Source organism: Salmo salar, chromosome 19 (genome assembly GCF_965601325.2).
Source record: "Salmo salar chromosome 19, fSalSal1, whole genome shotgun sequence".
In the NCBI taxonomy this organism is placed as follows: domain Eukaryota; kingdom Metazoa; phylum Chordata; class Actinopteri; order Salmoniformes; family Salmonidae; genus Salmo; species Salmo salar.
The window spans coordinates 58,330,053-58,357,828 of NC_138309.1; the positions used below are offsets into that span (position 1 = coordinate 58,330,053).

Sequence of the window (27,776 nt, forward strand, 5' to 3'; positions counted from 1 at the left end):
CATTACAGAAAGGTGCAGTAGGGGAATTGGGTACTTTTCTATGGAAATAGAATAAACATTTGGTAAATGAATGAAACCCTAGTGGAGTACATTGAATGAAAATAATATAAAATCCAACCAGAGAATAGAAACAAAACATGAACACCCAAATGATCATGGGATTTGCTAGAATTTCAACTAAAGCAATCAACGCACTGTCTTCCAACTACTTGTCCCAAAAATTGCAGTGGCGCACCTGGCAACTTCTCGCGAGATAATACTTCTTCACGTTGTCAGCAGCGGTTCTCCACCATTTCGCTGCGTCTAAAGTCTCCTCCCCGCAAATGCTAGATTCGGCGAGCCGAACCCGCTCTCTTTCGGTCCGTATTTTAACTTCTTCCCACGGACCTAGTCGTACCTCGTTGGGTACCGAGAGACAGTTTGGAATACTATCATCACGGATTGAGTAAGATTTTATCCGGATGACGACTCCTTCAATAAGAATTTAGTAAAAGAAAACAGCTCGGAAATTTCAGGTAGGTGGGAACTTAAGATGGCGGCCATGAGAAGGGGGGGGGGGGGGGCTATGGAGGAAGTAGTGGGGGGAACTAAGGGGGCTTGTTCGCGGCGGAACACAGGATTCCGCTACTTCTGACAATCTATTTATGAAATTGAGAATTACCAAAGTTATTATTGTATACATGCTGCACTGCAGCATAGATACAACACATGTCATTGATGACGCAATTATAAAGTTGTTAATTCATTTTCCTGTATACTTAACCTGCAGCCAGAACATGTAACATTAGCTAGCGTTACCTAGCTAGCATCATGGCCAAACAGTGGCTTTTACATGGAATTTGCCTTATACCAGTCAGTTTTGCTGCGGTACAAAAGGATTTAGCAAGAACTGCCACCAGCTCTCCACACCGTTACACGTTACTTCACAAGTCTTGGACTGTGTGGGGTCACTCGAACCCCCTTGATCCCCCTCGTTATCGTTACAAAAATGTAGCAAGGAACATGCAGCAACAATTTATTTTGTCATTATTTTAATGTTGAGGTAAATTATTTATATTAATTCACTATATAAATGTATGTTGTCAAGGTTTAGTTTTTGTGGTTATTATTTGACCCCGCGCAATGACGTCACGAGTAATTGTCCCCCACAGTAGTGCATGGGGAAGTGGGGTTTAATTCGGCTTTTTAAAACCATTTTCGTTTCAAGCAAATAACAAATGCATTTGTAAAGGCCCAGACCATTACATAACTTCGGGTGGGATGTGGGCGCGTGCGCGCCTAGTTGAATGCATCGGTATTTGGGCCAACAACTCTCATATAGATAAAGCTGTATAGTCAACTAGCAAGCATGCTAGCTAGGTACTATTGTTGCTTGCTAGTTAGCTAGCTAGGTACTATTGTTGCTTACTTGCTAGCTAGCTAAGTACTATTGTTGCTACCTTACATTAAGTGGCGAACTAGCTAAATCAAATTATTGAAACGATACTATCTGAAGAGCGCACGAAAAGAGTCACTTTGCTATAAGAACACAAATAAATGTTACCACTGCGCATGCCATGTCCAGATTAGTAGACCCAGCAATGAATTGCATTTGCAACAGTGTAGCTACACTGAATTCAATGGCTGGAGGCCCGTGTGTCAAAATCATAGACATTAAAACCAGAGCGTGTGCCTATGTTGATAATGCCACATAACAATCGTAGCTACAAACTATGCTAGCAGGTAGTCGCTAAATCGAAACCTATCTGCTCAATTCTGTTGGAAGATCATAACGTTACGTTGTGAACTTTGACTCATACAACAAACCACCGCCCCATATAATATGTTTGATTCATGAATAGTTTACAGTGTAGGCCTAACTGTGTTGCCAATTTCATTCATTGCCATTGGCCAGTACTGTACACTTATGCAACTCTTTAGAGAAACGCATGAAACCAGAGTTGAACCATCATGTGTGGTTCTATGATTCCATGGTATGGAACATTTTATTGTAGACCAGAGAACAGTGGAATAGATAACCTCAGATTCCAATTATCTTCTAAACACTTTTATTTTTCCTCAGAATATGTGGACCGGACCTTAATCAGCATCCTGGAAGAGGAAAGCACGGAAGATCTGTGTCCCACACCACAGACAGGTGGTCATTCTTTAACCAGAGACACTTATTTAGTTTGACAAATTATTAAACCATTTCTCGCTGAATACATGTACTGTACTTATCTACGTCAACTGACAACTTCCTCGCTCTTCTTCCAGGTGCAGTGTGTAGCCAGAGCTGCACAGAGGGAGGAAGCTCTGGGGAGGAGGTGGTGCAGCAGTGCACCCCTCCGGCTGTGCTGGGTGGCAACCCCCAGGCTGAGCATTATGTGGCTGGGTCATCCCAGCATGCCCTGCATCCAGTCCCTGCTGCGCCCCTGCCACCACTGGATAACACGGCCACGTCACAGCCAGAAAGACACGTACACGTCAGTGAAAAGAACGCACCCACAGCGAGTCACCCCAACGGCAAAACTAAGGACAGCCGTGAAGAAGGGGCTATGTCTGATAGTGGTGCTGAGGTTGTCCAAGGAGGATTGGGCCCATCGCACCCCAAGGATCCTAGTGTGTCTACAGAGTCTCACTCAGACAGATTCTCTAACATACAGACGGAAGGAACAGAGCAAGATTTGCATTACGGGTCACAAACTGATAACCGCAGCAAAACAGACAGACAGACGGGCGCTGCTGGACCAGGTCAGGACCAGGCTCTGCAGCAGGGAGGTGCAGGTGGAATGGTGGTCGTCAGTGGGACAGAACAGCGACAGCCTCTCCCAGAGACCGAGAAATTGGAATATAAACAAGAGACTGGAATGGAGGAACTTAGCAGGGAACACCCAGCCAGAAACCTTTCCTCTGAATCCTTCTCAACAGCCTCCCCTCTTCCCCTCAGCCCAAATAAAGATAAAGTCCCAGACCACAAAGAAGACGGAGGGATGGAGCAGCCTCAAACAACTCTGCCTACTCAGGCGAATCAGGCCAGCCATAGACCTCTGTTTGAGGTCAAAGAGCAAGCAGGCATTCTTCAAAATTTTGAGCAACCCATCACTGACAACTGTGAGAGGAAACAAACCGACATTTCCACAGAACCTAAAATCACCATGCAGAACTCGAATGATGACAAAGGAGAGATGCCGGGAGCTAATGCTGTGGAGCAGGGACCACAAGAACCTGAAAGACCTACAGAACCATCTGAGAGTGGACATGTCACACTTGGGAGTTCACACACACAAACGCCACTCCCAGCCCCACCAACTGACGTATCCGGGACACCACAGCCAGGAGCTAAATACTCTGGACTTGTACCCTACACGCCTCCTGGCAGTGGAAATTCCACCCCAAGCTACTCAACTGACCGACAGAGTGAGAGCGATAACGAAAAAAGTCCACCTCAACCGAAGGAACAGATTGAGACTAACGGGGCAGAGGAGGAGACTGAAACGGCCGAGCCCTCACCCAACCTTACAATTCAGTCACAAAGCTCTTTTCTACACGAGTCGTCAACAACAGCAGCAACCCCTCATGTCCACCACCTCCCCAGTTTAGAACTAGACTCAATGCAGACAGAACAATCTGTTCAAGTTCAGATGTCTAATCCTGAGCACGTAACCAGGATGGAGAGTCCACTGGTGTCTGAGCATGTCCTCTCAACTGATACTCAAGGAGCTGTGATGCTTGGAGGAGAGACCAGCCTGGAGTTGTCTGAGGAGGTGCAGGTTAATCAGTGTGTCCTCCTGGAAGAACATGATGTTATTGAATTAAACTCTGAACTTTCTTCTGGAGAAACAAAGTCGTTTATTGAAGGGACCCATTCGGATATTGAAATGTCCCAACTGGCTGCTGGAGAATTTGAGATTTATAGCTTTGCAGAGGAGGAGATTGCAACAGAAGTTGTTGGAGAGAGACTGTCTCTCTCCCCAAGCTACGAAGTAAACTTATTCACCCCACTCATTGAACACTCTGAGAATTGTACAGCCAGTGAGGGACAAGACATACACCTGCCATCTCCCCCTCAAACGGGTAATGACAATGATCAAGCCATTATCCAGCAAGGCCCCCTTTCATCAGAGCATGGTTTCTCAGATATGGAGGTATGTTCAAATGACTTTATTCCTAGTCTCTCCACACAAGATGTAGAGATGACTGATGAAAGACATAATTTAGAACCCGAAAACACATCTACTGAAGCGGACACTGCTGTGGTGGAAGATTCAAGTGAGGTTGATTTAGTCATAACTATCCCAGGATCAGATACAACAGTTGGACAGGCGGACACTTGTACACAAGCTACAGCACCTTGTATGGAGACCAGCACAGCTGTCTCAGACCATAGAGGGCTGAGCGTTTCCCCAACCACCCATCTGAGTAACACCCAAAAGTTGCCAGGGGAAACTGAAGTAGGGTCAACGACCAGTAAGTCTTCTCTTGTCTCCCCAATGGAAGAATTAACAGAAGTTGTTGTACAGTCAACCAGTCAACACAGCATTGAGGTCCTCTCCTCGCCAATTACCGTACACTTGTCAGAGCGTAAAGGGCAGAATTGTCCTCTAAAAGAGGTACCAAGAGTTACCTTACAAAGTACTACAGAACCAGACTCCTGTGTTTCTTCTCATGAAGGGTCTGAAGATCCACAACCCTGTCCAACTCTGACAGAAACCCCAGTGCAGACCCAGCAGGATGTTGACCGTGCTGTTAATGTGACATCAACAACCGAGGTCAAACCGGAGGCTTCCCGGTCCCCGCTCTCCTCTGGCGTCATCGACCCAAAGCTCCTCCTATTAAAGCGCGGGGACACCCCTCTCCTCAAACATCCACCCTCCTTATTGTTGGGGTTGTGCGTGCAGCAAAGCAACAGCTTGACACATCCTAGTGCTAGAAGCCCCAGCTGTGTCTCAGACACGACGCCTGTGGTAGAGTGCCCTCCCAAAGCTGTGGCAGCCGCAGTCTCTGTGCAGGAGCCTGTGGCTCTCTGCATTCATAGAGGCCAGACAGAGCCCTCCGTCAAGAGAGAACCCACAGCAGCACTTCCCTCTACAAACACCCCATGCCAGCCTCGTCTGCCCCCTCCCTCTGGTCCCACGCCATGCAAATCTGACAGAGGGGCCTTAACTTTGATCAAAACTTCCATGGGGAAAGCAGTGACAGTTTCCCAAACCCTAAACCCTCCCACCATTGGCAACACACCTTCCAAGCGCCCCTCTGACCCCAAGTTGCCCTCAACATCAGGCAATGTGACGAGGAGTAGTCTCTCCAGTTCCTCCTGTGATGGGAGCCAGTCTGGACCGCTCCCCGTTATCCGGCCACGGCTAGCTGGTGTGAAGGGCCCAGGGATCAGCATCGCCAAGGAGGAGAGCAGTGATGGGGAGGCTGACCTGGCAGTGGAGGCCAAGCCTGGCCGCAGGAGCATGGTCACCCACAGCCCAGCAGAGAGCAAGGTATGCCCCAAAATGGCTTTCCATGTAGGCCTAGCTGTTTCCTTAAGCTGTTCTGCCAAGTCAGCAATTATATCACTATGTATCGACAGAGATAATTATTTTCGTATAAAAATTATTGCTCTGCCAGCGGGGCACACACACATTTTTCTACTGTATGTATACTTGTTTATTATGCATCTTTTCATTGTTTAATGAAGGTATGTGTTGATATGCAATTTTGTGAAACATTTCATTTGGTTATATAATAAACTCCCTTTTCAGTTTGAAGAATTTTGAGTTTGGCTTGGTTGACCGTGTTTGCCCTATAATTAATATGCTATGGTTAGTTAAATGTAGGAAAATGTAGCTGGCTCAGTCGGTGCTGCAATTATATTACAATGAGGCAATTCCATGAAATCCTGTTGAAAGTGCAAAGCTACAAGTCATAAGTTTATCATTCAGATTAGTTTTTGAGCATGGGACTTTTTTTTCAGGTGATGAAAAATGAACACGCAGTCGAAATTCCATACTTTTATTTAAAATGTTAATTTTCAGCATGTTTTCAAATTATAGCATTTCATTCTCAGTTCTCAAAATTGTTTCTCCATTTGTTGCATGAAATGATCTTTCATATGCAGTGTTTTGCCCTAGTGATTTAAAGTTGGCCGCATGTTAAGCCATGTGTGTTTTCCAGCATGAGCAGAGACAGAGCAGGCCAGACAGAAAGGCCCTTTTCTCAAAGGTAAGCAGTGGGTATCAGACTCTGATAGATCACACTTGCAGAATGATCACTGAACCATCGTTCAGCTGACATTTTTCACATGAGATGGCAGGTGGCGCGCACACTGCAGTTTGAATGGGTGTAGGCTACAGAATATTAATGTTTGTTTTGTATTCAATGCTGCATGTGATTTCAAAGAGAATTGTTGACAGCTTGATGTACAACATTGTGTTGAGACAGGTTTTTCTGTGATCTCTATGCATGTTTGGCCTCTGTTCCTGTAGGCACAGTCTTGTTATGGTCCTGCTCAAAAGTCCTCATTACCTTCTCATCTCCAGGTACGCCAGTGGATAGCAGACAGGGTCACTCCAAGTTCGTCTCCCTTCTCGCCCTGTTCTTCACCCCCCTCTCCTAGCCAATCTTCCTTCAGTGACTGGACTCCCAGCTCTACTCCCCTCGCTCTCCGAGGTCCCCGGGGTAGGTTCCTCTCCCCGCCCGCTATGGGCCTGGGAGGTTCCTCCCCATCGGACCCGGTCACTCCCTATCGACCCCGCATGGAGCGTCACGCCGACATGGCCGAACTGGCCAAACACGTGAGTCAGCGTTCTCCTGCTCATCCTTCTGACCTTTGGTCCTAAATGTCAACTGTCAATAGTTGTTTTCATTTTAAACAACTGTCTAGACGAGAGCAACTTTATTTCTTTGCTTCCGGATGTGAGCTGTGTTGTGTTGTTGTAGGAAGCTGAGATAGAGGGCAGGACCCTAGCGTTGAAGAGAGAAGGCTTCTGGTCTATAAAGCGACTGACCCGTCTGACGGAGCCGCTCCGGCCCAAGGTGCACTGGGACTACCTGTGTGAGGAGATGCAGTGGCTCTCTGCTGACTTTGCCCAGGAGAGAAGGTGGAAGAGAGGGGTCGCCAGGAAGGTCAGAGACTCCCATAGATCATTTTCATTTCACACCACTTGGCATCCATCCAAAGTGGAATCCATAATGCGGAGAGATTGGTATTACCTACTGATGGCTTAAAGCAGGGGTGTAAAAGCGAGAGGGTCCAATCCGGCCCGCGTGTGGTTTGAGTAAAAAATACCGTCTGTATTTCTGCCTGCTTCAACGGCAATAGTTCAGATACAAATGAAAACATGAAGTGACCCCGGGAATCGATAGAACACCGCTCAGAGATGCACAGAAACGGTATAACATTCAAAATGGGTGAATATCTCCTTTAACTGCCATCATGATTTCAGGTTAGGTCCAAAAAGTTCAAAGGAACTCAAAAGATATGCATGTTTCTGCAGGTGGTGCGGATGGTGATGCGACACCACGAGGAGCTGAGGCAGAAGGAGGAGAAGGCCAAGCGGGACGAGCACGCCAAAATCAGACGAGTCGCCTCCAACGTAGCCAAGGAGGTCCGGGCCTTCTGGGGCAGTGTTGAGAAGGTGGTGCAGTACAAGCAGCAGTCCCGGTTAGAGGAGAAGCGGAAGAAGGCTCTGGACCTCCAGCTGGACTTCATCGTGGGCCAGACAGAGAAATACTCCGACCTCCTCAGTCAGGCCCTGGAAACGGCACCGGCTGGGAACAGTGAACCTGCACCCTCGCCACCCAAAAAATCCCTTCCACCTGCTGTGGATGAGGATGGTGAGGACTGTTTCTTTGCTCATTGTTTCTTGTGAATCCAGATTGCCCCAATTCAGAATCTCTAGTCCTTACCTACCTATAATTTACAACATAAGGAGGCTGTTGTAGCCACAGCTCTTAGATCAGCTGATGTGTTGTATGTAGTGCATCCTGGTGCAAAATGCCTGCTGTGTGCCACCAGTTGGTGCTACACGTTGTTGGTGGATGCGTTGCTTTGAGACCTTGTTAAACGTGCTATTTAAATGCAATCAATTGCTAATATTAGTCCAAAGCTTATTCTGTAAGTTTGTTGCTAAAGTGTACGTTAGTGCTCCTGTATTTTAGTCTCCATTAGCAACTGTCAGACTCAGTGATGTCAGTCCAGTGACCAGGCTGTCAGGGCTGTTGGGTTAGGCTGCTGACAAATTGCTGTTTGTGCAGAAAGCCATTGGGAGGTCAACAGTGACTTCAGTGCAAGGGCTACTAGAGAAAGCGCTGTCTTGACAAGAGGCCAGTCTCATCTCCTGCCATTTATTTCTCACCAGAAATGATGCAACTATGCCCCTAAAGTGCATTGACATTCCAATCATCAGACCTGACCTAGCATAATGGAAGTGGAACTTATCCTGGTACCGAATCCTGCACGGCTGTCAGATGCCTTAACAGACCAGTTTTAACTTTCCTCTGTCTCTCTTCCTCCCGTCTGCAGACCGAGACTTTGAGCCTCCGTGTGGCGAGGAGGAAGATGACGAGGAGACCATCGACGTGGAGGAGGCGCAAGACGGCAATGATGCCGAGACCCAGAGGAGAGAGATGGAGCTGCTGAGACAGGAGGGGACCATGTCCTTGGCAGAGTTGCTCAGCACCCTCAAACGGCCTCATTCACAGGTGGGTACCACTGGCAAAGCCCCTCACTCATACCGCACTCCCATGTCCTTCCTTTGTATACGTTGGTGCACATTACAACATTGATCATACTGTAAATGTTGTTATTCGGTGGAGACTGACTTTGTTCCTTCCCCAGGACTCGGAAGAGGAGTGCTCAGACAATTCGTCAACAACAGTGGAGGAAGACGAAGAGTTCACAGCCAACGAAGAGGATGGTGAGGCCCTAGTAATACCATTGTAGTTGATGTTGTGCATTGTTCAATGGATAACTTGTCAATTTAGTGACTTGGCTGTGAGCATTGGTGTAATTATTTGTCCATGTCTGTGGTGCTCAGCTGAAGACGAGGAGGATACCATCGCAGCCCAGGAGGTAGTGGAGGGGGAAGCTGATCACGCAGGAGAGCTTGATGACTTGGCTAAAGAAGGTTACCACCCACACTACTAAAACGGCTGTATCTGCTGCACAGATGATGACTCCAATGTGCTGCGTGTTTGTTTTTAAGCTATTGTCATTACAAGCCCCAAGTAACTGCTATATCCCTGTCTGTAACATCTGTTATTTGACTGCTCTAAACGTTCTTTTCTTCCCATTCCCCTCCCAGGTGACATGACCGTGGAGGAGCTGCTGGAGAAGTACAAAGGAGCGTATGCCTCTGATTTCGAGGAGCCCTCGGCGTCCGCCTCTCCTGCCAGCACAGAGGAGTCGGAAAATTCCGGAGACGAGGAAGAGGAGAGCGAGGAAGAAGAAAGTGATGTGGAGAGCAACACCACCTCCTCAGGTACTGCCCACACACACAATGTTGGCACATCTTTTCTCTCTAACCTTGCGAAAGCTCTTGGAAGCTTCACACTGTAGATGGATCTACAAACCAAAAATCTTAAGTTTTCAAGTGCTTTTACTTTGCCAGTCATGTGCGTTTTGTCCTGATTATACCACCCTCACTGCATTACCCCTCTTAATGAACCACTCACCAGATGATGAGGACAGTGAAGAGGAAGAGGTCAGTGATATTGAAGAAGAGGACAGTGATGAAGATGAGTGCGGTGAGGGGATGGAGATCCTGCTGAAGGAGGGGGACCACAGCCCCCCTCTGCCAACCGGCCCGAGGCCCAAGAAGGAGATCAGCCACATTGCTGCTACTGCAGAGAGCCTCCAGCCCAAAGGCTACACCCTAGCCACTACCAAGGTGGGTTACCCATGCCTTAAGACACTGGCCAGATGATCAAACAAGAAACAAAGATCCTTTGCTATAAGCTTGTTGATGACTTAAGGGGAAGGTTGATACTTTTCCATTCATCCCGTTCCAATAAGCCCGTCCTCCACTTTTAAAGCGACACCAGCCTCCGCTGGCTTGCGTGGCTATGATTCCACCATGATGCTGTGAAATGTAACCAGTCCGCATCACTTTATTCATTTCATTTTTATTTATTTTTTTCTTCGTCAATAGGTCAAAACTCCCATTCCCTTCCTGCTGGTGGGCCAGCTGCGTGAGTACCAGCACATCGGCCTGGACTGGCTGGTCACCATGTACGAGAAGAAGCTCAACGGCATCCTGGCTGACGAGATGGGCCTGGGGAAGACCATCCAGACTATCGCCCTGCTGGCTCACCTCGCCTGTGAAAAGAGTAAGACATTGAGTCATTCATTACAGTCCATTCATGCACTGTTTTACCAGGACAATAGAAGATATGCACACAGCCTGTATATATCGGATACTTAATCAAGTTGGTTGTTCAGGTAACTGGGGGCCCCATCTGATCATCGTGCCAACCAGTGTGATGCTGAATTGGGAGATGGAGCTGAAGCGCTGGTGTCCCGGATTCAAAATCCTCACTTACTATGGCAGTCAGAAGGAGAGGAAACTCAAGAGACAGGTAAACCACTACCAACAATCACCAAATCCCCTTGTAAATGGATACAAATCTTCATTGTTACTAACTCAGCGCCAATCACTTCTCACGAGGACCGCTCTCCATCACACTCTGTTCTGGGCAGTCCTCCAGCTTGTTCCATCTATGGCCGGACGATATGGCCTAAAAATCATATTTTTAACCTAGGTATAACTTCATTAGCCCTTAATTCATCAGCTCATTGCTGTCTGTTTGAAATGCAGTGTATTTTACCTTTAATTGCACAACAATGCTTATTTAGAAGAAAAAAACCATTAGAAAAACCTAGTAAAAAAAACGATATGATTTTTAGGCCGTATGATTTTTAGGCCATAAGCCTTCCACAACCGTAAGACCCACTAATAAACTATTTTAGTAATTAAATTACCTTGCTGTTTTTTTTAGTGTTTTTTTTTTTTACAATCACTTTTCTGGCTTTCAAGTCTATGAAAAATGCCCTTTTTGTTTCACATTTAACTAGAACTATGCATAATTCTTGTAGCAGGCATCTGGCTATAGACAATGAACACTGGTCTCATCAACAACCTCTCAGGGCCTTGTGCTAGTGATTAACCAGCTAATCTTTATATTTCAAGTTTAGCCAACTTGGATCTATTTGCTGGCTAACAAAGTTGAACTGTTATGAACACACCCTTCTGTCTGTCTCCAACGGTTTGAAAAGCATGTTAGGCTGTCCACTTTGTTCAGGTGTTGAAATCAAGTGGCCTACCTTATTTTTCAGAATGACAAACGAGTTGCCAATTCCTTATAATTGTTTTATGCTTATTCCACATTGTGTTTATAAGACTAGACAGCAGTATTTTAGCCAAAGACTGTTATACTAATGGTACATGGTACCAATGCCACTTGCAACAGACTAACCATTGATTGTTGTTTTAGTAGTGTCTGCTCTGCGTGCTTTTTGAGGAGTTGAGACATAAAAAGGGCATAGTTTGAAAAGTTAACTTCTCTATTACAGTAAATAATGTCTCAATGTGTTTTGGTGTCCATATTACCAGTTTTTGTACCAAACCTGAAATACAAATAGCGTGTTAAAACCGCTTGCCAGAGAGGAAGATGTGATCTCTCAACTTGGTTGGCGTGAGAGGCAGGGGTAGGGGCGTGTGTGTGTGTAAACCGAAGAGGCGAAGTGAGAGGTTTCACTCTTGCTCAAATGTCAAAATGAGGCCAATGCGTTTCTATGGGTTTATTTTGGACCTAAGCTTGTCGACTGTCTTCTAGCCTTTGGGACAACGACTCCCATTGTTAGTGTGAAGAAGTGCATCTCGCCATTATATACAGATCTCTGGTGTAAATGGGGAAGGTGTATACACAGCACGGAGGAGCGAAGGAGAGATCAAAAATACAACATGAGAACAAGTGGACATAAACGCTCATAAAAACGAAAAAAGAACAAACCTTGATTCTTGAGATACAGGCATTTGGAATATCACACAAAAACACATTCGAATTAATCAAATGAATTTGATATCACCCAGCCCTAGTTCCACCCGTGCCGGTTTTCTTAGTGTCTGCTTTAAACTCCCGCCTCCCCTGTGTTTCTTTGGCGCCCTCTTTTCCTTTTCGGGTTCCAAAATAATCTTCCCTGGTGCTGCCTCATCTCTTTTCTGGTGCTTCCTGTCTCATTCCAACTGAACAAAAAGTCAGCCTTGCATACTGAAGTGGATAAAAACCCTGGCCCTCTGAAGTGTCACTGTTTCAATAAGGTAATGAAAAAAGTCCTCTCTCTACTCAGGGTTGGACCAAGCCCAACGCTTTTCACGTGTGCATCACCTCCTACAAGCTGGTGCTGCAGGACCACCAGGCCTTCCGACGCAAGTCCTGGCGCTACCTCATCCTGGACGAGGCCCAGAACATCAAGAACTTCAAGTCCCAGCGCTGGCAGAGCCTGCTCAACTTCAACAGGTCGGCACTAAGGGAGGGGAGAGATGTTTATAGACGGCCAGTATGTGCTGCCAGTGAACATCGTAATCCTCTCTTATGAATAGTAATACTACCAGATTTTTATAGCGCTTTTCTAAAATCCTTCAGACGAGTGCTCCCATTTCTCTGCATTCTTCCTTTACCAATATCAGTCCAAATTCCGACAACTAAAGCTGAAAGTTCTTCGTCCACTTAGAATATAATAAACTTAAATCCTAACCTAGTGTCATTTTAACGTTTTCTCTGGCCCCAGTCAGAGGCGCCTGCTGCTGACAGGCACCCCGCTGCAGAACAGCCTGATGGAGCTGTGGTCCCTGATGCACTTCCTCATGCCCCACGTCTTCCAGTCCCACCGAGAGTTCAAGGAGTGGTTCTCCAACCCCCTCACCGGTATGATCGAGGGTAGCCAGGAATACAACGAGGGCCTGGTCAAGAGGTTACATAAGGTAAGAGCTCAGGCTGCGATAGATGGAGGAACGCACACTTGAGCAAGGCGGTGTGGATTGGTCAGAGTATGTAAAGGGGTCCAAATGAACTGTTAAATACCATGAACTGTTTTACATGTTTGTGCACGTTGAGATGTTGTAAACGACATTCTGTTCCCTAACCCGACATGTCACCACTTTCTGTTTTTCCTTCTAGGTGCTCAGACCGTTTCTGTTGAGGAGAATCAAGGTGGATGTGGAGAAGCAGATGCCTAAGAAATATGAGCATGTGGTGCGCTGCCGTTTGTCCAAGAGACAGCGCTTCCTCTACGATGACTTCATGGCACAGGCCTCGTAAGTATCTATAGACAAGGGGGTTACTGGAAGCAAATGATGCATTGCAGGAGGGCTAATTGGTTTGAAATTCTGCCAGTAATACGCTTTTTACCTGTATATTCCTATTGCTTATTGCCAGAATGTTTTTACATCACTTTGATGTTGTCAGCTTCTACTGTCGGTTTGCTTAGTTCATCTACTAGTTAATATTGTAAAGGAAACCCCTTTTCGTCACAGTATTTCTCACCCTTTTTATTTCTCTCAGGACCCGGGAAACGCTGGCTAGTGGTCACTTCATGTCTGTGATCAACATCTTGATGCAGCTCCGTAAAGTGTGTAACCACCCCAACCTGTTTGACCCTCGGCCCATTCACTCCCCCTTCATCACCAAGCCTATCGTCTTCCACACTGCCTCCCTGGTACAGCGAGCCCTGGACGTCTCCCCATTCAAGGTTACTGCTCCCACTGCCCCCTGGGGATGGGGTGTGTCACTGGAGCTGTGCAGTCTAATTTAAATGCATTTGTACTTATCTAAACGTCCATAACCTTACCCCTCCTCCTCCGTCCCCAGCGCTGCGACCTGTCCATGTTTGACCTGGTGGGTCTGGAGGCCAACGTGTCCAGGTACCAGGCCGACGTGTTTCTGCCTTCCAGGAAGGTCACCCGTCAGCTGATCCAGGAGGTCATGGAGTCCCCCGACCCCCCTCCTCGTCCCAAACCCGTCCGCATGAAGGTCAACAGGATGTTCCAGCCCTTACCTAAGGCTGATGGTCGCACGGTGCTGGTGGTGAACAAACCCCGACCCACCTGCCCTGTCACCTCTGCTGCTCAGGCCTCAAGGACGCCTCTCATCCAGGATGTGACCCCAACCCCTACACCGCCAGTCCAACAAAGTTAGTACTAAATAGCTTGAATTTACAAGTACAGTGCATTCGAAAAGTATTCAGACCCCTTGACTTTTTCCAAATGTTACGTTACAGCCTTATTCTAAAATGGATGAAATCTTTTTTTTCATCAATCTACAAACCGTACCCCATAACGACAAAGCAAAAACAGGTTTTTACCTTCTACATTGTAGAATAATAGTGAAGACATCACAACTATGAAATAACACATGTGGAATCATGTAGTAACCAAAAAGTGTTAAACAATGAAAAATATTATTGAGATTCTTCAAAGTAGCCACCCTTTGCCTTGAGGGCTTTGCACACTCTTGGCATTCTCTTAATGAGGTAGTCACCTGGAATGCAGTTAAATTTACAGGTGTGCCTTAAGTTAATTTGTGGAATTTCTTTCCTTAATGCATATGAGCCAATCAGTTGTTGTGACAAGGTAGGGTTGGTATACAGAAGATAGCCCTGTTTGGTAAAAGACCAAGTCCATATTATGCAAGAATAGCTCAACTAAGTAAAGTCCATCATTACTTTAAGACATGAAGGTCAGTCAATCTGGAACATTTCAAGAACATTGCACTTGAACAAACTTTTAGTCGAAAAACCATCAAGCGCTATGATGAAACTGGCTCTCATGAGGACTGCCACAGGAAAGGAAGACCCAGAGTTACCTCTGCTGCAGAGGATAAGTTCATTAGTTACCAGCCTCAGAAAATGCAGCCCAAATCAATGCTTCACAGAGTTGAAGTAACAAACACATCTCAACGTCAACTGTGTGAATCAGGCCTTCATGGTCGAATTGCTGCAAAGAAACCACTACTAAAGGACACCAATAAGAAGAAGAGACTTGCTTGTGCCAAGAAACACGAGCAATGGACATTAGACCGATGGAAATCTGTCCTTTGGTCTGATGAGTCCAAATTTGAGATTTTTGATTCCAACCACCGTGTCTTTATGAGATGCAAGTGAACAGATGTTCTCCGCATTTTTCGCTCCCACCTTGAAGCATGGAGGAGGAGGTGTGATGGTGTGGCGGTGCTTTGCTGGTGATACTGTCTGATTTATTTAGAATTCAAGGTACACTTAACCAGCATGGCTACCGCAGCAATACGCCATCCCATCTGGTTTGTGCTTAGTGGGACTATCATTTGTTTTTCAACAGAACAATGATTCAACACACCTCCAGGCTGTGTAAGGGCTATTTGACCAAGAAGGAGAGTGATGGAGTGCTGCATCAGATGACCTGGCCTCCACAATCAACCAATCTCAACCCAATTCAGATGGTTTGGGATGAGTTGGACCGCAGAGTGAAGGAAAAGCAGCTAACAAGTGCTCAGCATATGTGGGAACTCCTTCAAGACTGTTGGAAAAGCATTCCGGTTTAAGCCTGATTGAGAGAATTCCAAGAGTGTGCAAAGCTGTCATCAAGGCAAAGGGTGGCTACTTTGAAGAATCTCAAATATAAAATAAATGTTGATTTGCTCAACACTTTTTTTTGGGGGGGGGTTTACTACATGATTCCATATGTGTTATTTCATAGTTTGTCTTCACTATTATTCTACAATGTAGAAAATAGTAAAAATAAAGAAACCCTTGAATGAGTAGATGTATCCAGTCTTTTGACTGGTAGTGTTAGTATTCAGACCCTTTACTCAGTACTCTGTTAAAGCACCTTTGGTAGCGATTACAGCTTCGAGGTCTTTGGTATGACGCTACAAGCTTGGCACACCTGTATTTGGGGAGTTTCACCCATTTCTTCTCTGAAAATCATTCCTATAGCATGATGCTGCCACCACCATGCTTCACCATAGGGATGGTGCATTCAGATGTTTGGCATTCAGGCCAAAGAGTTCAATCTTGGTTTCATCAGACCAGACAACCTTGTTTCTCATGGTCTGAGAGTCCTTTAGGTGCCTTTTGGCAAACTCCAAGTGGGCTGTCATGTGCCTTTTACTGAGGAGTGGCTTCCGTCTGGCCACTCTACCCTAAAGGCCTGATTGGTGGATTGCTGCAGAGATGGTTGTCCTTCAGGAAGGTTCTCCCATCTCCACAGAGGAACTCTGGAGCACTGTCAGAGTTACCATTGGGTTCATGGTCACCTCCCTGACCAAGGCCCTTCTTCCCCCAATTGCTCAGTTTGGCCAGGCGGCCAGCTCTAGGAAGAGTCTTGGTGGTTCCTAACTTCTTCAATTTAAGAATGATGGAGGCCACCGTGTTCCTGGGGACAGAAATGTTTTGGTACCCTTCCCCAGATCTGTGCCTCGACACAATCCTGTCTCTGAGCTCTACGGACAATTCCTTTGACCTCATAGCTTGGTTTTTGCTCAGACATGCACTGTCAACTGTGGGACGATATATAGACAGGTGTGTGCCTTTCCAAATCATGTCCAATCAATTGAATTTACCACAGGTAGACTCCAATCAACTTATCGAAACATCTTAAGAATGATCAATGGAAACTTGAGCTCAGTTTCGGGCCTTATAGCAAAGGGACTGTAATCTTTATGTAAATAAGGTATTTCTGTTTTTAATTTTTAATCCATTTCTTAAAACCTGTTTTTGCTCTGTCATTATGGGGTATTGGGTGTAGATTGAGGATTTTTAAAAATGTATTTAATCCATTTTAGAATAAGTTTGTAATGTAGGAAAGTGGAAAAAGTCAAGGGGTCTGAACTTTCTGAATGCACTGTAAATACTGCTTGAGTAGCTGCTAATTTTACATGGAAAAATCAAACATATGATCCAAGCGTTTTTGTATTGGTCTGATCTTAGATGCACTATGCAGAAATCGCTCTGCTATTTCCTGGTTGCTAAAATTCTAATAGTTTGTCTAATTTCAGTTTGTGAAAAAAAATCAAGCAAGTGTAGTGTAGAGAATCATTGTACGATCTACACCGCTGTGAAATATATATTTTCCATATCCAAACATATTGTATTTTCAGCTGTTTTGAAGCTGGTGTACGAAACCGAAAGTAAAAGACTCAAAAGCAAAACTTAACGGGAAGCATAGAAATGGCGCACATAGAAACAGAACTCTACCGCTTCTTAGAGTGACAGATCTAGAACTTACATTTCTATGTGCATTTTTTGGGGGCAAGCCCAAAATGTAGCATGTTACAGCTTTAAAGGAAAATTCTACACCAACTATATTTGATTTTTTTCATTAGTCCACTGATACAGTCCCAGAATGTTTTGCATGTCAGCAGTTAAGGTTTCAAGATATAGGACTTTCAAGAAGCATAGTGTCACCTGCCACTTGATGTTTCTTGCATCATATGATGCTTCTTGAAAGTCCAATATCTTAACTTTACTGCCGACGTGCAAAACATTCTGGGACTGTATCAGCAGTGGACTAATAAAAAAATATTCCAAAATCTAGTTTTTGAGATTTTCTTTAATCTTGAATTCCATTAAACATTTCTCGTGGAAACTTCTACTCAGCCAGACAAACTATTCTACACAAACAGACATAATGTAATACTGTCTTCCCTTGTTTCCATGAACCCTCAGCAGTGTGTTCAGTGGCACCCATAGCCCCTCCTCGCCCGCCCTTGCACCCCAGTGGCCCCTCTGTCATGAGGTCCGGCTCCTCAATGCCAGTCCTGGCCGTACGCCCGCCCACCACCTCCTGCAACCCCGCCACCCATCTCACCCCTCCTCCCAGCAACGTTTTGACCCAACGGGTTTTGCTCAGCCCAGACATGCAGGCCCGGCTTCCCTGTGAGTACCTGCCATTCTTTTAAATACTCTGTCGGGCAACAAATGTGCATGAACAGTGCATAAGAACAAACTGAAAAAGTATTAGAATGTAAATTCATTCCATTTTTTTTTTTGTCTCCACTAGTGAAATGAAACTCATCTACATTTTAATATCTAACATTTTTCTGTATCTCAGCTGGGGAGGTAGTGAGTATCGCCCAACTGGCCTCATTGGCCGGGCGTCCTGTGTCATCGTGCCAGGGCAGTAAGCCTGTCACCTTCCAGCTGCAGGGCAACAAGCTCACCCTGTCTGGAACCCAGCTCCACCAGGTTCCCATGGCACCTCCACGCCCAGTACAAGGTCAGGTCAGATCCCAGCACTAACTAGACTACATGGACAGTCACTGAGTGTACAAAACATTATGAACACCTGCTCTTTCCATGACAGACTGACCAGGTGAAAGCTAGGATCCCTTATTGATGTTAAATCCACTTCAATTACTGGAGATGAAGGGGAGGAGACAGTTTAAAGAATGATTTTTAAGCCTTGAGACAATTGAGACATGGATTGTGTGTGTGTGTGTGTGCCATTCAGAGGGTGAATGATCAAAACAAAATATTTAAGTGCCTTTGAACAGGGTATGGTAGAAGGTGCCAGGCGCACCGGTTTGTGTCAAGAACTTCAACGCTGCTGGGTTTTTCATGCTCAACAGTTTCCCGTGTGTATCAAGAATGGTCCACCACCCAATGGACATCCAGCCAACTTGACACAACTGTGGGAAGCATTGGAGTCAACATGAGCCAGCATCCCTGTGGAACGCTTTCAACACCTTGTAGAGTCCATGTCCTGACGAGTTGAGGCTGTTCTGAGGGCAAAAGGGGGCAGCTCAACAGTAGGAAGGTGTTCTTAATGTTTTGTACACTCAGTGTATATTACCAGATTGCCTTATGTCATAAAACTCTAGAACGTGCTGATATAGACAGCCATCTTGGTGTTCTATTTAAGTCAGGGGTACAGTATCTATCCTATCCTGCACTGACAGGAGTGTGTAAATGGCATGGTTCTTACTGTGGGCTCTGCAGGTAACGTCATGCATCTGGTGACCAGCGGAGGGCAGCACCACCTCATCAGCCAGCCAGCCCAAGTAGCAGTTTTCAGTTCAGCCAATACCCACGCTGTCCCCACCTCTCCTGTACCCTCGGGAATCCAGCTGCCTTGCAATTCTTCTCAAGGTACAGCAGCATCCCCTTTTTAAGACTATGGTCACTGATCTGATCTTTATTAGCGGTCTTTTGCCCTGGTTCAGTGACGGTTGTGTTCTTACCTGCCTTTCCTTTCCAGTGCCCTCCTCCGTGGTGACCAGCTCTGGGATTGTGAAGATCGTGGTACGCCAGTCAAGCAAGGAAGGAGGGGGTGTACCCACCCTGGCAGTGCCCCCTTCTCCTCGCATAGCCCCGCAGGCATCAACCTCCATGCACCATCATGCCAATACTGCCGTGAGAACTCCTGCCCCCCAGCAAACCGCCCATCGCCACCCCGGACCCACCACTGCTCAATACACCCTGGCCCCCCCTAGAACCCCTACCTCAGTCACAATTAGAACCTGTACCCCAGCCCCCCCTCGAATCCCTGCCCCAGCCCCTCCTCGAACCCCTGCCCCCCCCCGTAATCCTACCTCAGCCCCCAGTCAGTCCCAGCCCCCTCGCCCAGTGCTTAAGGTAGTAACGGGACCAGCAGAAACCAGCACAGAACAGAAAGGTGAAGAGATGAATGCAAATAATGTTCTAGGATTCTGTATTTACAATCCCTGTATTGAACAAGTAAATTCTCCTCTCTAGCGCGTGTGAATTCTACGTTGACGCGTGAGGAGAGCAGCGACACCAAATCAGCCGTTCCTAAATCAGGGTCCCATGTTGGTGGATTTGTCCCCCCTCGACCTCGGGCACAACCTCGCCCACCTCCTCGCTCCCCCTTCTACATGGTACTAGCTACATCTTGCTTTCATTTACAAATCTCTTTTCTTTTGTTTGTGACTTGTTTCAATCACCATGTATGAAATTATGAGGTTGTGTATATCCCACAGTAGTACTTTTTTTTAGTTCTGTCAGTTATCAGCCCACAGCAACATTCTTAAATTGACTCCTGTCATGTCCCTTTAACTGTTGTTGTCCTATCAGCTGACAAACTGTCCCTTTCCCCCTGTCAGTCATGGCTGGCAGACAGCCGCAAGAAGCAGCGAGACAGCCGCCTGGCCCAGATCATCCGGATCAACGACCTGCACTGCAGCGCCAAACCCGTGTTCGGCCATGAGGTGCTGGACTTCCTCACCTTCCTCCCGGGCTCCTGCCCTGCTCCGGCCCCCAGGGCCCTGGGTCAGTGGGGTCGCTCAGGCCACGCCGCCTGCCTGTTCGCCCAGTCCCACAGCACCACGGACTACTGGGACCAGAGCCGCGCCCTGAGGGAGGGCATCCACACCACCGAGGACAGGCTGCAGCTGCTCAAAGATGTGATCGAACGGTAACACGCTGACTGCTGCTGTCCACTATCTGGAACCACGAGACTGTCCACATTTTTAGTTTTAACCCTGCACTAACACACCTGATTCAACGAATCACCACACTAATCACCAAGCCCTTCATTAGTTGAATCAGTTGTCAGTTTTCAAGCACTTTCTGTTTATCTTTCTTGTGATGCCCCAGGGATTGATGAAGGGTAAATATGACAATTTCTAATCGGACCCTATTTCCTAACCTTCAGGTTTACGTTTGTGATCCCGCCGGTGGAGGCTCCGGCCATCACCATGCACAGCTGCCACCCCCCTCCGTCTCTGAGCCACCAGCAGGCCGTGTTCACCTCGCTGCTCTCCTCCCAGGTGGCCCCGCTCGCACGCAGTCTGCACCGCATCCAGTGCAACATGAGGACCCACTTCCCTGACCTGAGGCTCATCCAGTACGACTGCGGTGAGTCCCCACTCAGACAACACAACCGTGCGTTCCTTAGGACTTAGGAAACTTGTCTTGTTTTACCTCGGCATTGGCTGAGGAATTTGAACTCTGACACCTCAATCAGTTTGGCTATGTGTTTGCACAGGCCATGACATGAAAAGACACTTAAGTGGAAGTGCTGTTACTTCAGCGACGATACGGGACACAGTCTGTCACTGGGTCAGGGTCACGTTCTGTGTCACTGAGTTCAGTTCTCCAGAGCAGCGTGTCCTTCAGTTGAAGACAGAGGTATTTTTAAAATGAGGAGAAAAGGTATGAGCCTTTGAATGATAACACTTTGTGTGTGTGTGTGTGTGTGTGTAGGTAAGCTGCAGACGCTCCACACCCTGCTGCGTCGGCTGAAGGAGGGCCAACATCGCGTTCTCATCTTCACCCAGATGACCCGCATGCTGGACGTGCTGGAGCAGTTCCTCAACTACCACGGACACATCTACCTCCGCCTGGACGGCAGCACCCGCGTCGAGCAGAGACAAGTGAGGGGCGCCGTGACTAGACCTGAGCTCTATGGGATACTGTTGTTGTGTTGGACTTCAGCAACTCAGTTGAGGGTCAATTCCATTTCAATGTAAATTATTTTGGACATTTGCGATTTGATTGGCTGAGTTGAATGGAATTGACCCGGAGATCAGTATTGTTCTGAAACTGATAAAGGATGCTGACTGTTGTCCTCCTCTCCCTCAGTCCCTGATGGATCGCTTCAACGCAGACCGCCGCATCTTCTGCTTCATCCTGTCCACGCGCAGCGGCGGCGTGGGGGTGAACCTGACGGGCGCCGACACGGTGGTGTTCTACGACAGTGACTGGAACCCCACCATGGACGCCCAGGCCCAGGACCGCTGCCACCGCATCGGACAGACCCGTGACGTCCACATCTACAGGTACACCGTGAAACCCTCCCCTACCTCTTAGACTGTTGAACCATGCTGACACTAACTCCCTCTAAGTCAAATCGTCTCAGCACTACGGTGTTTTTTTTTAGTCTGCTCTAGATTTGACACAGACAGGATCTGAAAGTCTCCGGAAGTAGCATGAACAGTGTGCACACTTCTACTTTGAAGATATGAACGTGGTAGGCACAGAGCCTGTGGTTACTAGTCTGCCACTATGTTAGCTAGTCTGTTGAGCATCTGGTGTGACTATTCTCCACCCCCCCAGGCTGATCAGTGAGCGCACGGTGGAGGAGAACATCCTAAAGAAGGCCAACCAGAAAAGAATGCTGGGAGACATGGCCATAGAAGGAGGCAACTTCACCACCGCTTTCTTCAAACAGGTACGTCTCCACCGATATAACACTCTGTGACGTCGTCCATTCACTCTGAATTGAGGGCAATTCAAAACGAACTACGCTCCCCTCTCTCCTCTCAGCAAACCATCAGGGAGCTGTTTGACGTGAATGAGGGGGAGAAGAAGGAGGTGACCCCAGAGTCGTCTGTGCCCCAGCCAGAGGAGGAAGAGACGGGCAACAAACAGAACACCACCATCCTGGAGCAGGTCAGTCACACCCAAAACACTGGTAATAACAGTATGTAGTTGAGTTTTACTGGTGTGTTCAGAGCAGGTGTCTCTCAGACCATAGACACCTGTTTATACCACACCATACAACAGCAGGAGTCTAGAAGACACCCAGAAACCAGCAGCTGAGTGTTTGGACCAGCACTGACTCCATACAAACAAGCTTTATTTTATGAAATGAACATGGTTATTAGAGGTCAAATGATTGTTTTAGGAATTTTACAAGTCAGCAAGACACATCAATCTCTACTCCAGGTGGCACTGTTCCCAAAAACTCATTCTCTCTCTACCACAGGCCCTTTGTCGTGCTGAGGACGAGGAGGACATAGTGGCTGCCTCCCAAGCCAAAGCAGAGCAGGTAGCTGAACTGGCAGAGTTCAACGAGGCCATCCCATTGGACGAGGCTGGTGAAGGGAGGGACCCGGAAGAGGAGGAGCTCTCCAAGGCCGAGCAGGAGATAGCAGCTCTTGTGGAGCAGGTGATTGTTGTTATATTTTTTGGCTATTCAATCGGTTTGACTATTTTGAACTTTTTTGCAAAACCTGACAACCAATTTTTTTCCCCCCCTCATATCTCAGCTCACTCCTATAGAGCGCTATGCTATGAATTTCCTGGAGGCTTCACTGGAGGACGTGTGCAAGGAGGAGTTAAAGCAAGCAGAGGTAAGATTGATATTTAGGAGAGCTTGCCATGTGTCCATGTTTAATTGGTTCACCCTCTTAGAGACCTGGGTTCTAATAAAAAGCCTGTCTCTCTGCTCTGTGTTTACAGGAGCAGGTGGAGGCTGCCAGGAAGGGGCTGGACCAGGCCAAGGAGGAGGGCTTGAAGCTGCATGCAGGTTCCTCGGACAACGACGACGAGGACTTCTCATCACAGCCAGCGGAGGAGCCCTCGCCGCCTGGGTCGGGCCGTCGCCCACGCAAACACAAAGAGAAAGGCGCCCCCTCCACCAGAATCAGCGGTAGGCTCCGAGGAGCCACGGCCTCCCCACCGCCCACTTCCCCAGAGCCAGAGTCCGATTCCCCCACCCCCAGAGAAGTGCCTGAAAGGCTCCGCTCAGCTCTGAGAGGACGAGGGGGGACCAAAGACACTACCACCACACCGGCCCGCACAGAGCACCCCAGGGCCCACACCTCAAAGGAATCTGCCAAACCTGCATCCACAACCCCGGCCTCTCTTTCTAGAGACTCCAGCCTCAAATCCGGGTCGGCAGCGCCACCTCTCGGATCTCAGTCCCATTCCAGCTCAGTGCCTTCCACTGCCACTAGTCCTCTAGCTATGAAACCACTGACACTACCAGGGGACTCACACACCAGGTCACCCAGCAGGGAGAGGGCAGTGTGTATCACCTCAGAGTCCACGTGTCCGGTGGACCACCAGTCATACTCTGCCCAGGCCAGGGACTACGACATTAGGGACCAGGAGTCCGTGTCTCCCAACTCTGTGTGCCCTCTCTCCCGGTCGCCACGCAAGCGCCAGTCGGCTGACGGGGAGGTCCTGCTAGGCCTTCCGGAACATTCCCCGTCGGCCAAGGTCCTGCGGAAGCTCCCTGGTCGCCTGGTGACAGTGGTGGAGGACAAGGAGCCCAGGAAGAGGAGGAGGAGAGGCAGCGGGACAGGAGGAGGCTCATCAGAGGAGACGGAGAACGCTGAGTCAGGCCGAGGCTCAGACGAGCCAGGCAGAGACTCCCAAACCCCTGACAAAACCAGCCAGACACCCGAAGAGAAAGGGACTGCTTCAAAATACTCAACGACCACCAAACTCCCAGAGGATCAAGAATCCACCTCAACACACACCTATCCTGCCAGAAGCTACCTCCCTTACTCCCCGCCCCACCAATCCCCTGACATGCCGGTGCTGAGGAACCTGCCGGTGCGGCAGCGGCTGGAGAGCGAGTCTCGCGTGGCGGCGCAGTTAGGAGAGCTGGGCCGAGGGAGGGGAGGGAACTACCACAGGAAAATGGACAATCAGCCAGGAAAAGACGGCAACTTGTCCTCAGTCGCTAATGTTGCGAACTTGACCCCACCAGTGAAACGAAAGAGGGGCCGACCCCCCAAAACTCCCCTCAGGTTGGCGGTGTCCCAGCCAGAGCATGTATCTCCTCCCCAGCCCACCTCAGCAAGTGATGGGAGCCCCGCTCTCTCCCCAAAACGCAAGCGGGGTCGTCCCCGCAAGGACTCGACAACTGTAAAGAATGCTGTGGGTGCAGGACATAACTCAACCGCCAGCACCACAAGCCAACCTGCTTCCCTGTCTGCCGCTGTTGACACAGAGCCACTACTCCCATCTGCCCCCACTGAGCCTCAAACTGTGGCCTCCTCTGCTATCTGCACCAGCCAAGACTCTCTGTCTACCAAAGCTGAGGACTCTACCGCAACATTAAAACCAAACACTAAGACTGAGGTCCTTACCACAACCCCAACTGCTATCCTGGCACTAAGCCCAGCTCAAGTCCTTACCACAACCGCTATTCCTGCGCCAAGCCGAACTCGAGTTCCCATCTCAATTCCAATCTCTGTCTCCACCTCAAGCTCAACCGATGTCCCTGCCTCAAGCTCAGCAACCATCTCCACCTCGGTTCCAATTTTAGTCCCTGCCACAAGCTCATCCACAGTCCCCGCCTTAAACTCAACCTCTGTTCCTGCTTCAAGCTCATCCACAGTCCCCGCCTTAAACTCAACCTCTGTTCCTGCTTCAAGCTCATCCACAGTCCCCGCCTTAAACTCAACCTCTGTTCCTGCTTCAAGCTCATCCACAGTCCCCGCCTTAAACTCAACCTCTGTTCCTGCTTCTAGCTCATCCACAGTTTCCACCCCAAGCTTACCCACAGTATCCACATCGAGGCCACCCTTTAGCCCTACCTCAAGGTCAACCTCTGGCCTCATTCGAATTCCAACTGCAGTCCTCACCTCAACCCTTGCCCAATTCCTCACCTCAAGACCTAGAGTCTCCACTTCTCCACCAATATCCACAACTACCACACAAATCGTCACCCCTGCCCCCAACAAGATCTCCACTCTGCCCCTTGCCCAAATCACTATCCCTACACCAGCTCAAATCTCCAAAATGGCCACATCAGCCTCTACTCCAACCGTCACCTCCACTCCAGCCCCTACACCAACACTCACAAATGTCAAACCAACCCCTACTCCGGGCCCCACCACAATTGTTGCAACCCATGTACCAACACTTAGAAAACTCACCACAACCTCAATCGCAAATCTGACCACCATTTCCACACCAGCCCCAAGTATAATAGTCACCACCGTCACATCAGCCCAAATCACAGCAGTTACTGCAACAACCTCCATACCAACTTCTACCAAAATCACCACCACAACCACCACACCAGCCCCTACACCAACCAACACACCAGCCCCTACACCAACCAACACACCAGCCCCTACACCAACCAACACACCAGCCCCTACACCAACCACCACACTAACCTCTACACCAACCACCACACCAGCCCCTACACCAACTAACACACCAGCCCCTACACCAACCACCACACCAGCCCCTACACCAACCACCACACCAGCCCCTACACCAACCACCACACCAGCCCCTACACCAACCACCACACCAGCCCCTACACCAACCACCACACCAGCCCCTACACCAACCACCACACCAGCCCCTACACCAACCACCACACCAGCCCCTACACCAACCACCACACCAGCCCCTACACCAACCACCACACTAACCTCTACACCAACCAACACACCAGCCCCTACACCAACCAACACACCAGCCCCTACACCAACCAACACACCAGCCCCTACACCAACCACCACACCAGCCCCTACACCAACCACCACACCAGCCCCTACACCAACCACCACACCAGCCCCTACACCAACCAACACACCAGCCCCTACACCAACCAACACACCAGCCCCTACACCAACCACCACACCAGCCCCTACACCAACCACCACACCAGCCCCTACACCAACCACCACACCAGCCCCTACACCAACCACCACACTAACCTCTACACCAACCAACACACCAGCCCCTACACCAACCACCACACCAGCCCCTACACCAACCACCACACCAGCCCCTACACCAACCACCACACCAGCCCCTACACCAACCACCACACCAGCCCCTACACCAACCACCACACCAGCCCCTACACCAACCACCACACCAGCCCCTACACCAAGCACCACACTAACCTCTACACCAACCAACACACCAGCCCCTACACCAACCACCACACTAACCTCTACACCAACCACCACACTAACCTCTACACCAACCACCACACCAGCCCCTACACCAACCAACACACCAGCCCCTACACCAACCAACACACCAGCCCCTACACCAACCAACACACCAGCCCCTACACCAACCAACACACCAGCCCCTACACCAACCAACACACCAGCCCCTACACCCCCACACCAGCCCCACACCACCACCACTAACCGCTACACCGCCCCCACCCAGAACTGTCACCACCGCTACACCGCCCCCACCCAGAACTGTCACCACCGCTACACCGCCCCCACCCAGAACTGTCACCACTGCTACTGCAGCCGCTGCCACAACCGTCACATCAACTCCTACCCCAATCTCTACCCCAAACCCCACTGAAGCCCCCTTGCCCACCCCCACCCCTTCCCAAGTACACAACTCCACTACCAACAAAATCCTCACCCAGATATCCACCCAAGCCCCCACTCCAAGTTCAACATTAGTCCTGCCCCTGGCCCAAATTCCTATTACGGCTGCCACAGAGAACCAGGCTGTGGAGACTGCCCAGAATCCAGACTCAGAGAACATAATAGACATGGAGGTGGAGACCCAGGCGGCTAAAGAGGACAAAAAGACGGAGGATGGAGAAGAGGAGATTAGTGACTCTCAACCGAAAAAGAGGAAAGTGGAGAATTCTCCTAAAGCCAAAGACACTGTCCTTTCCACTCCCTCACTTGCTGACCCAGAGACTCCAGTGGCTCCTCGGCCAGAGGAAACAGATAAGCAGAAGATGGAGGAGAGTGCCGGAGATGACAAAGCCGCCGGCAAGAAGAGGCCTCTCAGTCGCCAGAGCAGTCAGGAGTCTGTGCGCTCCTCTTCTCCCTCCTCGGTGTGCTCCACATCCAATCCCACCCGGTCAGCCCAACACAAGAAGAGTGCAGAGAAGAGAGCACCTGCCAAGAGGAGGCGAGGAGAGGTTCTGTCTGACCCAGAGAAGGGAGAGGGGAAGACTGAGAAAGAGTCCACCAACGCCACTCGGAGGAGGCAGTCCAGGTCCTCTTCTTCAGACTCGGACCCCTGTGAAACCAGGAAAGAGCGCCTCCTCACCCGCTCGTCCCAGAGCTGGCAGGAGAAGGAGGGGGATGGAGAGGGCAACAGGCGGAGAAGAAGACCCGCCAGG

The 27,776-nt window shown here is 48.8% G+C and overlaps 1 protein-coding gene and 1 non-coding gene across 2 annotated transcripts; both read left to right on the forward strand.

Annotated features, from left to right (window-relative positions):
- The first annotated feature begins 293 nt into the window (after window positions 1–293).
- Window positions 294–26,995, forward strand: LOC106579300 (uncharacterized). The gene is made up of 33 exons (XM_082965529.1): window positions 294–515; window positions 2,063–2,137; window positions 2,257–5,471; window positions 6,145–6,192; window positions 6,510–6,764; window positions 6,910–7,095; window positions 7,467–7,806; window positions 8,495–8,673; window positions 8,810–8,888; window positions 9,009–9,098; window positions 9,276–9,452; window positions 9,649–9,860; window positions 10,122–10,299; window positions 10,412–10,548; window positions 12,320–12,489; window positions 12,761–12,953; window positions 13,150–13,286; window positions 13,534–13,720; window positions 13,840–14,161; window positions 17,672–17,881; window positions 18,057–18,221; window positions 18,944–19,093; window positions 19,203–19,619; window positions 19,700–19,842; window positions 20,068–20,378; window positions 20,619–20,821; window positions 21,170–21,339; window positions 21,548–21,744; window positions 22,022–22,136; window positions 22,232–22,357; window positions 22,674–22,856; window positions 22,957–23,040; window positions 23,150–26,995. Exons 3-33 carry the CDS (start codon window positions 2,538–2,540, stop codon window positions 26,993–26,995), a joined length of 12,144 nt encoding a protein of 4,047 aa, XP_082821655.1. The 5' UTR covers window positions 294–515; window positions 2,063–2,137; window positions 2,257–2,537.
- On the forward strand, window positions 22,407–22,486 carry LOC123729071 (small nucleolar RNA SNORA11). Its single transcript, XR_006760850.1, has one exon. It is a non-coding gene; the product is annotated as a small nucleolar RNA SNORA11 (small nucleolar RNA).
- Window positions 26,996–27,776: the final 781 nt, after the last annotated feature.